Source organism: Triplophysa rosa, linkage group LG19 (assembly GCF_024868665.1).
Source record: "Triplophysa rosa linkage group LG19, Trosa_1v2, whole genome shotgun sequence".
Lineage (NCBI taxonomy): Eukaryota > Metazoa > Chordata > Actinopteri > Cypriniformes > Nemacheilidae > Triplophysa > Triplophysa rosa.
In genome coordinates this window covers 2,334,455-2,346,866 of record NC_079908.1, presented here as the reverse complement: position 1 = coordinate 2,346,866, position 12,412 = coordinate 2,334,455, and the positions used below count along the sequence as shown (strand labels likewise).

Below are 12,412 nucleotides of genomic sequence, written 5' to 3'. Positions count from 1 at the left end.
TTACGGTATAAATGTGGACGATGTTAAAATCCTTCAGCAGAGTGAAGACATTTCGGATCATTATCTGGTATTATGCTTACTAGGGATGCACCGAATCTAACATTCTTGGCCGAAGCCGAAGCCGAACATGATGTGAAACACTTGGCCGAAGGCCGAATAATACCGAACACCGAATATGGTTTTTGCATTTCTTCTATTTATTAAGCTATTTTTTCACTATTGCACAAACTGAATAGTCAAAATTTGCTTTTAAAAATTTGTCTTGCTTTTCAATAAAATACAATACAACTTAATATAAAATTGAGCAAAACAAAATACATTAAAACAAAAAATTTAATAGCCTATATTAATTAGGCCTNTATGATGATGATGCTGATGAGAGATTCAGAGACAGACTGCAGGTGGATGATCAGACTGGATCTCTCACCATCACAAACATAAAAACTAAACACTCTGGACTTTATGAAGTCGATATCATCAGCATCAATAGACATACAACACACCAGTCATTCAGAGTTACTGTCAGTGGTGAGTACATCACGTCTTGCTATTTTAGTTCTTTATGAAACACTTGGAATGTTATTTTTTTAATGCACAGTCATAGTTTAGCAACATATGATCATGTAGAATGAAAGTCATACATTTTGATGAGCATTTACATGTTATGGTAAATTTGACCTTTACCATAATGAGTCTTTATGTTTTCTTGCACAATTGCTTGTTCTTACTTTCTTTTTCAAGAGAAAACCTGTTAGACTTGTGAGATGATGAAATGAAAATGCTGTTGTTGACACAGGTGGAGTGATGATGATGATGTCAGTGATGGAGGGACATTCAATCACGCTGTACACTGACACTGAAATGCAGACGTATGATCTGATAGACTGGATGTTTGGAGATGAACACGCTCAGATAGCTGAAATATATAAACCAGACAAACGCTTCACTACGTATGATGATGTTCTCGACGGTAGATTCAGAAACAGACTGAAGCTGAACGATCAAAGCGGATCTCTCACCATCACAAGCATGAGATCTCAACACGCGGGCGTTTATGAAGTAAAGATGAGCGGTAACAGACATTCATTACACAGGAGATTCAATGTGACCGTCACCGGTGAGGAACAGAACGTTCGATTTGTGTTTATATTTCTTTCAGAGTTGGTCACGGTCTTGCTTTGAAATGACAAGAATATTTATTAAGAATGTGAAATTATAGGTGTAGGAGATTTGTGATATATTTTATTCAAACAGTATTTAGAAGGGCAACACAACACTGTATATAGAATTGACTGAGAGATTGCCAATGTGCATAATGTATAGTTCCAAAATTCAACGTATAACCAGTAGTTCAAATGAATTATACAAACTTTAAGCTTCATCATGTCATATATTGTATATCATATTATTAATGAAGTTATTGCTCATTGTGTTTTTCTTATTGCCCAAATATAAAAATAAGTGATAACTTGATTTGAAAACTTTCTCTCATTGTTTTTTCCCGCACCTTTATTTTCACAATTGATCACGCTGTTTAAAATGTGACCGATTACAATTGCTCTCTCTTATTCATTAATTTTAGATATTTTTTTAGCGTTTCATGGCTTTATTTTTGACAGGACAGTGGCGCCGTCTTTTTATATGATTCTTAATGTTGCACAGTAAAATCGCCAGTGTTAAAAAAGGTCAAATTAACACTCACAGTGTTTATATATCCATACTTTGAGAGTGTGAATTATATATACACTGTGCGTGTTAATTTGACCTTTTTTAACACTGGCGATTTTGCTGTGTGTACAAATGTTACTTCTCCTGAAAAACCAAATTTTTACGCATTTTTTATTATTTCTTTTATGCAATAAAATGATTTAAAAAAGAAAAAATAATTGAATGCATGAAACGACAGCATAAAAAACATCACAAAAGTAAACATGATCTGAAGCGTTAAATCATGCTTATGTCTCTTTAAATATAATATGTTTTGCTCATCTTATTGAATTAACTTTCCTGTTAAGTTTTCAAGTTATCCTTGACATATAAATGAAGTTTACTACTATTGTCTAATATCTGCTGATGTGTTCTGAGATCTCTCTCTGTCATTACAGCGCTGGGTTTGCCTTTAGTTTCTGTAGTTGGAATATGTTTTTTCCTGCTTTTCCTTGCTGCCGGTGTAACCGCTTTTGTGATTTACTGTCGCTGCATGTATCACCGCAGACTCTTTCTTTCAGGTAAGAACTGAAGGTGTAACACATTTAAGGAAATATTCAGGTTTTGTTTTTTAATCTGTGTTTCTTTTTCGCTGAGCAGCTCAGGAGATGACAGTGATGAAGGGAGATTCTGTCACTTTACGTACTGATCATCTTACTGACATACAGAGAGATGATGTGATCCAGTGGATGTATGAAGATGAGGAGATCGCTCAAATTAAAAACGCGACCATCAATTTTCAGCGACCATCAGAGAGATTCAGAGAAAGACTGCAGGAGAATGATCAGACCGGATCTCTCACCATCACAAACATCACGACAGAAGACTCTGGAGTGTAACGACTCAACATCATCAGATATAGAAAGTTCTTCAATATCAAAAGTGGAAAGCTTTTAAAAATCATCAGAATAAGAAAGCGTTCATCTAAGAGATTTCATGTGATTGTCATCGGTGAGTACCGGTGGCTTTCATTTTGTTTTCAAGTTTTCAACTTGCTTTGACATTTTCTCTTTCGTTGTGCTGCTGATAGATAAACTCATTCAAGTGAATGTGGGAGAATCGGTCACTCTTAAGACGGGTGTTACTGAGAAAGATGAGAAGATCGAGTGGAGGTTTAGAGAGGAAGATACTCCCATAGCTGAAATCAATCCTGCCCACAGTATCTCATGTGAGGATGATGATGGTGATCTGTTTAAAGACATGGAAGTGAATGATCAGACTGGAGATCTGACCATCAACAACGTCAGACACGAACACTCTGGTGTTTATACACTGAAGACCATCAACGGTGGAAGAAACTCATTGAGGAGACTGTGTGTGATGGTCACTGGTGAGTAATACAGTAATACCTTTATTGAAATAAATAAAACAAATGACTGTGTTTTTTTTTATCCTTAAAGCAGTAAGTTATTGTAAATCGTCTGTGTCTCTTACAGATCCATCAGCAAATGAGCTGAGAGAGTCAGTGGAGATAAACGCGCCTTTGGTGAATGGAGAATTAAATATAAGCCTTAATATTAAAGTTACAGACAACATCTGAACTACACTCGAACTCACTGACTGCTGTGTATTTTCTGTTAATATCAAAAGTCTTAGTCCATCAGTCCAAGTATGCACACTTTCACTATAGTACACAACACTAGTATGTTGAATGAGTGGTAAATCCGTATTCATAAGCAGTATTCAGTGTGTGATTATTACACTGATGATCTGCTCATCCACACTGAACTTCTGGGGTCTTTTCTATCAGTAATGCCACAGGGGGAGAGAAGCCATAAGATTGATCAAATAAAATATATAGAAATACTTGTTGGGTGGCTTTTGTAGGGCATCATGCTTGCCACTGCCAAATGCGAATTACAAATGAATAAATGTGAATATTTTCTTGTGCTTCGTGGTTAAGTTGTACTTGTATAGGAACGTGAATAAATGTGTTTTGCAGTGGATGGGTGGATTTAGTGTTTGGACTAGTTTATTGTGAGTTTCAGCCTGAGAAATGTATGATTTGAGATGTGTTGTATTTAATCTGATTTTTTCTTATCCATGTATATATATATATATTCTACAGTATTATTATTACTTACATTCAGTTTCAGTTTGTGAAGGTACTGCCGTGGGCACTAGGTGGCGCACTCTGCATTACATGTACTGTACATAAGGTCTACACGAGAAAAAAACTCTGTTTTACTTAACTGACGAAACTCCATAATGTGTTAATCACAAAGAAAAAAAATGTGAAAAAAATCACAAAATAAAGCGTTTAAAATGAGAAAGAGCTGCGGAAACTGACTGACCAAACAGATTCAACAGGACACCAACAATCATCTTTATTGTGTCAGGTATGGTGACTTAAAAACATTTCATATCTGAATAAACCATCGGAGTAATGCTTATTGTTTCAATGGCTATAATAGGAATTGTATTGGTTTTCAAGGAGACTGGTGGTCTCTGTGGGTCTAACGTTACTGGTAACAGCTGCAGCTGTACGCACTGTGCGTACCACAAGAGGGCGCTAGTTATAATTTTATTTATATGATTAAATATTTAAATAGTATTTAAAATTGATTATTAATCTGTGTACACTCATGACATATTGAGAAAGCAAGAGAGAAAGAGAGTAAATAAATCAATTGTGTGTATGGTTAATAACCATGTATTGGTTAGCAGTTCTCACGATCTGTTAAAGTAACATGTTGCCAGATCTTCATAGATAAAAACAACCAACAAAGACTAACCGAAAATAAACCTAAAAAGTCCAAATATGTTATATTTTATAAGGACAAAAAAATCAAATATCCGTAACTGAGCATTTTTTACAAATAAAGTGCCGAGCATTATGAGTTAAAGACCAAAATCAGGGTAAAAAGTATTAAAAAAATAAATGAACATGGCAACACTTCAAAGGAGCGCTCAGTGATACAGCCTTCCGAGCACAAACAAAACAAAGCACGCCTGTCAGCGGTAGTTTACTTTAAATTAAAGTCTTTAGCCGAAAAATAGCTGGCTTGTATTCTTATTTACAGCTGCAAAATGCTAGAACAGCGTTACCAGTGTGTCAATCATCACTTAATGCCGGAGCGTCTTGTTATATCTTAAATTGTTGTTCAGACTCGGCTCAGAGCACAAAGATAATAGCAAAGTAATGCTGCTCGTTCAATCGGCAAGAAAGGAATCACATGGATACCACATTAGCAATGAGGATTGCGTCACAATCCGGTACGAGGGAGTAACGTTAGTAGGTGAGACAAAAACTTTTATTTTTGCAACTTGTTTACTAACAGCAATTTGCTGTGGAATGTGCGCTGATCGGGTCCAGGGTTTTAGCTTCAAACAGCTATAAGCAAGGTTTATCTTATATATATATATATCTTATATATGAATTATTTTTCTGGCATTTCTTGAGTGTTTGCGTGTGTGAGAGCTTTATATTGGGTGGGGGATTCTGTGCATTTATTCCAGAGATAAAATCCTGCAGGCACCCCTGGGTAACACACCACACAAATAACTTTTGCGGTGGTTTTAATGAACAGCTGGAGATTCATCATTGTGTTTGCAGTGTAAAACATTAGAATGTGTGTTGTTTTATTCAGTGATATCTATCCGTCACTAGTTAGAGTTACAGGCATACAGGGATATATTAGGCTTGTTCGACTTGATGCGGCGCCGCAAGATGACATCAAAGTACCGCGAGAGCGATTCGAAAGCAAACTTTTTATCGTTTTTCGAATCGCTCTCGCGGTACTTTGATGTCATCCGCATGTCGGATCTTGCTGCGCCGCATCAAGTCGAACAAGCCTATAGTGGTTCTAGTAGCGCTCGACGGTGTCAAAATAATTGAGCTGGCCAATCAAATCATAGAAGGCGGGAGTTACTGACCAATCAAATGAAAGAAAGAAGCGTAACTGGCCAATCAAAAGAAAGAAAGAGGCGTAACTGGCCAATCGAATGAAAGAAAGAGGCGTAACTGGCCAATCAAAAGAAAGAAAGAGGCGTAACTAGCCCATCAAATGAAAGAAAGAGGCGTAACTGGCCAATCAAATGAAAGAAAGAGGCGTAACTGGCCAATCAAATGAAAGAAAGAGGCGCTGCAGAGTCTTGTTGACAACACATTTTGTGAACTGTTTTACTAAAGAAATGTTTAAAAACTAACAGTAATATGCATTGATGAAAAGCATAAAATCATAAAACTGCAGTTTTAATAAAAAAAGATGTTATATATGTGATTCATGCAATATGACTCGATAAATAAAAAAAACTAAACAATGAATGAGAGCATATGGATGAATATGTGAATCAGGGAAATCATTTTTTTCTGGTCCCTCAAGCAAACTAAACTCTGTGTGTAGCACAGTTTGTATCTCTTATTTTGTGCAGATTGACATTGAACATTACAAACATGACGGTAACAAATACTTTAGACATATGTCCTTACAACTGATTGAGTTATTTTAGGAAACATTTTTGGCTGTCAGTCATGGACCTAATAGTCATAGTTTAGAAAGCTTTATTTGTCTATTATTTCATGTTATATTGTTGACAGTTGTAACAAAAGCATCATGTTCTTCAGGTGGAGGTTTCAGAGGACAGATGCAGTATCTTCATCAGTTTAGTCTGTAGAAAGATCTCTTATAAAGGTGAGAATTGTAATTCAAACCTCTCTGTGACCTTTAGTCTTCTTAAGCTTCACTAGCGCTCCTTTCTCAATCATCAGTTTGACACCTTAACAAACCAAAAGTCCTTAACAAGGCACAAAAGTGAAGCCACAAATATATATGAATTAAAAAAAATTGTGATACATTTGCTTGCGTATCTTGGTAAAGTATTAATTTCCTGGCAAAATGTTTTGAATAAAAGAAAGTGACTTTGCATGTAATACTGATGGTGATTTGATCACACAAAGATCATGTTTACGTCATGTGGCCATACTTTTAAATGTGTATGAAGGGGTTTTATTCACCTATATTGTAAGTGTCCCACTGGAACTAGGTTTTCCTATTTTGTCAAATTGAACCCAGATTATTTTTCTTCTTTGAAACATTCACAATGCTGTGTCAATGTAGTGATTATTATGGGGTTTCTGTCTGTTGTGAGACGTGTTATGCCGATCACAGTCAAATCTAAACTTTAAGATGTGAATTCCTGTATTGGACGCTAGATGACTCTCGAGTCAATAGTGTAAATTAAGCACTAATAGATGCAATAGGTTACGCTTTATTTTTATACGCCAAGACATTATTTTTGAAGTGTCGCATCCAAGTGACTACATGTCAGCTAACTCCCATTTTATTGAACTGTATGTCAGCCAATTTCTGTTAAAGTATCAATAGACGGTTAGGTTGGGGTTAGTAGAATAAGTTGAGTTATAAAGTTGAGTAGTCAGTAGAATGTCTGCTGGGTGAGAATCAAAGTGAAGTGTTGGAAAATATTGAGCAGACCGGCTAATCCGTCTCTGGGTCCAAACCACCTCTCATTTCAAATGAGGCTACCGTTTAAAAGACATTTATGAGTACTTTTTATTCATATCACATATTTATGCTAAACACAATATTTGAATTATTTCTGAAAAATTACCTGCTGTCTCGACTTCTAATATTTTATTATGTAAATTAGGATACAAATGTGTTTTTTCACCAGTTTTACAGCACACAGTGAGTGTTTATTAGCCTTGTTTTGTTGTTTGCCTTTGGCATCTAATAGAGGCTTTGGACCAGAAAGCAATGGGGCGTGATCTTGAATTGTCTCATTGACTATAGTTGACATGAGGTTGTGAATATATTTATGGTTATTTATGGTATTTAAATTATGATAATATAGAAAATAAACATCAACTATCTAGTTTTTATGTAGGATGAATGGTCACATGTCATTTGCAGATCAGGTAATTGCTGTCATGCTACTGTATACGAAAGTTAACTATTTTTATTGCAGCTTGCAGTAAATAATATACATTTTTTCTTCAAATTTATTCATTTAAAATTCGCCCATTACACTGACAGATTAAAATAGCATGTGTTCTTCTGCAAAATGGCGCAAGACAGCACAGGACATGTGACTGAAGTGTGATATCAAGAATAGTTTTCTGAGAAACTTATGCAATCTCTCGCTGAAGCTGGAAAAAAAATTTTTAGCATCGCTTGCACGATCAGAGCTTGAGCATTGCTTTTACTTTCTTGCATGTGGTATACACTTATGTGACTACTTCAATCCAAAAACGATAGTATACCTATAAAGTACAGTATATATATTTTATCACTATGTGTGTAATTTAAAGCAATCTTTATTTTTATGCGTTAGTATTGATGCATTCAATACTTTATTAAAGATGTTTTTGTGCAGAGTGGAAAATGTTATCCTCTGACATGCACACATATGGTCAACAACCACAAACGGCATCTCATGTTCACCAGCAGAACAAAACCACATTTCTCTGCACATCAGGTTTGACTTTTACCCCAGGAATAAAGGTGTTGGAGTGACGCACATGTACAAATACTGTGTTTGCTTCAGGAGTTTTTGAAATCACAATGACTCTTTGGTCGCTCTCATCTTTTTTATTAATATTAATATTTATCACTCTTTATAATAATGTTTTACAGTTCTATCTTGATGTTTAAACGGCTGTCTATTAACAATCTCATACATAGTGAATTGTTAACATTTGTGGCAATTAACATGTGTTTTATGCTTGTGAATGTGATGGTGATGATAACAGATGAATCTTGGAATGAATGCAGACATTTCATATAAAACATATACTTTATATAATATTATGCACATACGATGTTCAGACTCAGAAATAAATCTGATCAATTATAGCAGAAGTTGAAAATAATCACACATCTGATTCTTCATATCAGAAGAGTTTCACAGAGAGTTTGATTATTGTCTCATGACACGGTCATACACCACATCATCCTCCACTACAGCTCTCTGAACACAACACACAACACACAAACACAACATTAAATCAACAGAATAATCTCTGGAATTATTTATAATAAATTATTAGTTCAGGGATTAATAGATGTGGTTGTCCCAGCATCTACAGTAATGTATGTAAAAAAAGTGTTTTGAGTTTATTGCTTTTAATCCTGTGTGACTGTTAATCTTGTCAGGAGCACAAACACGTCATAGTGGATGTACTGAAGTTAGTTTCCCAAGTTTATTCTGCGGTCTTATTAAAGGCATAAAAAGGCCCAAAAATATAACTAAAAAAAGAAATAAGTCAAAATGCAGGTGTTATTACCTCATTGAATGATCTCACCTGTTTGTGTGTTTGTCTTTTACAGAATGTTGTTTCAGCATATGTGATCTCCTCTTCACCCGTCTGAACGGCTTCTACAACAATAATAGACACATAATACTCTTACTTGATCTGTTTCTTTACAAATGATCATTTAGTATTATTACAGTAGCATTAGTTTCCACTTGCCTTCCTGATGTGTGTTTGTGTGTTTCCTGCAGATGCAGAGGATCAGAAGTGCAGTTACAATCATCACAGATCCAACAACACAACAGATCACAACAATATGAGTAAAGGGATCTGTAATGAATAAAAACAGTCAGTGTACTGTAACTAAATCAGTCCGTCTGATCTCAGAATAACTGCTGTTGAATAAACACAAACATCACATGTGACTCACCTGAACACTTGTGACAGAGTTGAGTGATGTTGAGATGTTGTGTGTGGTTTGTGATGGGATTGTTGATGACACATCTGTATGTGTTTGTGTCCTGATATTCCACCTCCAGAGGTAGAGAGAGTCTGATGTTGAGATCAGACACACTGATGCTGGACAATAAACTCTTTCCTTTGTACCAGGAGAGACTCACATGTGTCACATTCATCACTGAACACAACAACACACATGTTGACACTGAAGATGATGAAGAGTTTTGTGGACAGTAACTGGTGATGTGAGGAAGAGGCAGACGAGCTGAAAAACATTTGAGAACAAACAGAACATTTATAATCAATGTTAAGAGGCTTTATGACACATTCATATAGATGTAAAAGAGCAAATAATAAATCTCTACTCACCATAGACAGTCATGTTGAATGTGTATGAGGTCTCTTGTTGGCCGCTGATGGTCATGTGATAAAGTCCAGAGTGTTGAGTTGTGATGTTTGTGATGGTGAGAGATCCAGTCTGATCATCCACCTGCAGTCTGTCTCTGAACATCCCATCATGAACATCAGCATATACTAAAACACTATTGGCTTCTCTGTTGACTCGAGCTATTCGAGACTCTTGAGTTACAAAACTCCACATTATCAGATCATCTGTGTGTGTGTCAGCAGTATTAATGTGTAGAGTCACAGAATGTCCCTCCATCACTGACACTGACTTCACCTCATCTGTAAACACACCTGAAGACACAGAGATGTGTTCACACATATTAAAGATCTTGAGTTAATTTAGTTTAGTCTAAGAAACTTATCAGTAGTTTTTGACAACTGAAATGACATTTGGCTTTCTACCTTTGCAAACTAGATCGTAAGATTTTAATAAAAATGTTTTTATATAAAATATTAGAAATATTTTCTTTTGGTAAGCAAAGAGCTATATAGTTTTCAGCATTTATTGATCCCTGATAATGGTAGTTCACTTTGCATTAAATAACGTTAACCGATACAACTTAATATTATAAATATTGTCGGATGGACGGACGGACAGACAGAAAAACAGTCCCAGAATGTACAATGTGAAGAAAAAACATCACATAATGTAAATAAATTGTCACAGAATATCAATAGGCTATGTGAATAGTTCAATTTTGACAAAAATGTCAGATAGACCCATATGATTCTAAGGCAACGATTCACTGATGTTAACAAATTCAACCAATGGGGAAAAGTAACTGAAATTTCAACAGTTTAGTTTATAAAATACTGCCTTGTTAGTGCCTCAGTTTGTTAATTTCAGTTATTTAAAGAGAGAGTTCACTCAAAAATGAAAGTTCTGTCATGAATTACTCTATAGTTGTTACAAAACTATATACATTTCTTTGTTTGGTTGAACACGGAGAAAGATATTTGGATGAATGCTTGTAACCAAACAGTTCTTGGACCCCATAGACTACCACAGTAGGAAAAATACACTGGTAGTCAAAAGTGCCCCAGAACTGTTTGCTTATAGTCATTCTTCCAAATATCTTTCTCTGTGTTCATCAGAACAAAGACATGTATACATATTTGGAACAACTCGAAGGTGAGTAAATGATGACAGAATTTTTATTTTGAGGTGAACTATATCTTTAACAGGGCATTTAAATAAAGTTTTTCTTTTCTTATGAGACATTTATTTAACAAATGCACCGATTCTATTATTTATGTGAGATCACAGACCTCAAAACAAGATTTTATTAAACTAGACATACAATAGAAGCATACAAGATCAGATCTAATGAGTTGTAATAATGAGGCCGTTATTACACTGAATTAACTTCACCCTTAAATAATAAAACATGTTTATGACTTACCCTGTAGACGGCAGAAGTACAACCAGAGATAAACAAACACAAGAAACATCTTCTTCAACAGCTCAGAGGTCTGAAATAGTTTCACACGTTTGATGACATGATCTGAAAGTGTTGCAAAGTCTTATACAGAAAGTCTACGGCTGGTGAGATCAACACCGGTCTGTGAGCACTGAGCATGCGTGTCCTGAGTCTTATTCGTTCTCACATTTCCATTGTTGATATCGAACCTCACAGATTGGATTGGAGCAACTGCATTATAACTATTTTATGTGCGTTTAAAGTGACCATAGCTCTGGCCATAAACAGTTTCTGCGTATCTCATGTTAATCTTGAGTACTTAAAGAAAATTATCGCACTTTAGTCTTTAGTCACATTTATAAAAGATAGATACAGCTGTAAGATTATTTCCAAAAACATACAACGCGTGCGGGGGGGATGGTGGAACTAAAGAACATGCACACCCACTGCCAACAAAACACAGACAAATGACTTAGTTTGACACACGGTGCGTTTCCACTAGCGGAGCGTGCCGCTTGCAACGCTGAAAAGCGTTCGCTTCAAGGCGTGTTCAGTAGTACACTACTAGAGCACGCCTCCCAAAAGAATCATTTTCTCTTCTTCTTACAACAGCGGTTTGCGAGCTAAACACCTCATTTGTCACCATCTACCACCCAAAGAGACAAGCGTAGCTATAGCCTACATGAAACAAAAACAAAGGCCATAACTGTCGTGATTCTGCCTCATCTTGTCATGTCTTTCTTGATCTTGTGGCAGAATCACGGCAGGATCACTTGTTTCATGTGGAGAGAGACAGTTTTGGTCCGCCATACTCTCTCTCTCCAGGTCTAGTCTCTGTTCCCGCCCTTTCGTCTCGTTATTGCTTGTTAATTAGTTCATGTCCCGCACCTGTTCCCTCTTGATTTGCTCCCCTTTATATAGTCCTCATGTTTCATTGTCCTGTGTTCGGTCATTGTGTGTGGTGTGCTTACCTATGTGAATTCCCCTGTATGCTGTGGACTTATGTACTGCTGTGTTCCTGTTTTCTGTGACAACCCCAGTCAAGTGTAGTAAGTGTTCAGTCTAGTTTATGTCTAGTGTTGTTTATTTCAGTTTAATGATAGTTAGTCTATGTCCTGTCTTTACCCCGCTTGTCTTGTTATAACCCACCGTGGGTCTTTGTTTTGTGTTTTTTGTAATAAATATCCTTTGTTAACCCCTTCAT

General features: G+C 36.0%; 2 protein-coding genes and 1 long non-coding RNA gene across 3 annotated transcripts; 2 read left to right on the top strand and 1 right to left on the bottom strand.

Moving 5' to 3' along the window:
* Positions 1–367: 367 nt before the first annotated feature.
* LOC130569737 (uncharacterized) lies at positions 368–3,784 on the top strand. The gene is made up of 6 exons (XM_057359560.1): positions 368–528; positions 797–1,117; positions 2,106–2,228; positions 2,308–2,658; positions 2,738–3,037; positions 3,144–3,784. The coding sequence occupies exons 2-4, from the start codon at positions 805–807 to the stop codon at positions 2,544–2,546; spliced, it is 675 nt and encodes a 224-aa protein (XP_057215543.1). The 5' UTR covers positions 368–528; positions 797–804; the 3' UTR covers positions 2,547–2,658; positions 2,738–3,037; positions 3,144–3,784.
* Positions 3,785–4,633: 849 nt separating this feature from the next.
* Positions 4,634–9,146, top strand: LOC130569741 (uncharacterized). Its single transcript, XR_008964888.1, has 3 exons — positions 4,634–4,946; positions 6,275–6,341; positions 8,997–9,146. It is a non-coding gene; the product is annotated as an uncharacterized LOC130569741 (long non-coding RNA).
* LOC130569736 (natural killer cell receptor 2B4-like) lies at positions 6,739–11,320 on the bottom strand. The gene is made up of 5 exons (XM_057359559.1): positions 11,191–11,320; positions 9,749–10,078; positions 9,351–9,644; positions 9,140–9,250; positions 6,739–9,045 (listed from the first exon to the last, which is right to left on the bottom strand). Exons 1-5 carry the CDS (start codon positions 11,237–11,239, stop codon positions 8,933–8,935), a joined length of 897 nt encoding a protein of 298 aa, XP_057215542.1. The 5' UTR covers positions 11,240–11,320; the 3' UTR covers positions 6,739–8,932.
* Between the last annotated feature and the right edge of the window lie 1,092 nt (positions 11,321–12,412).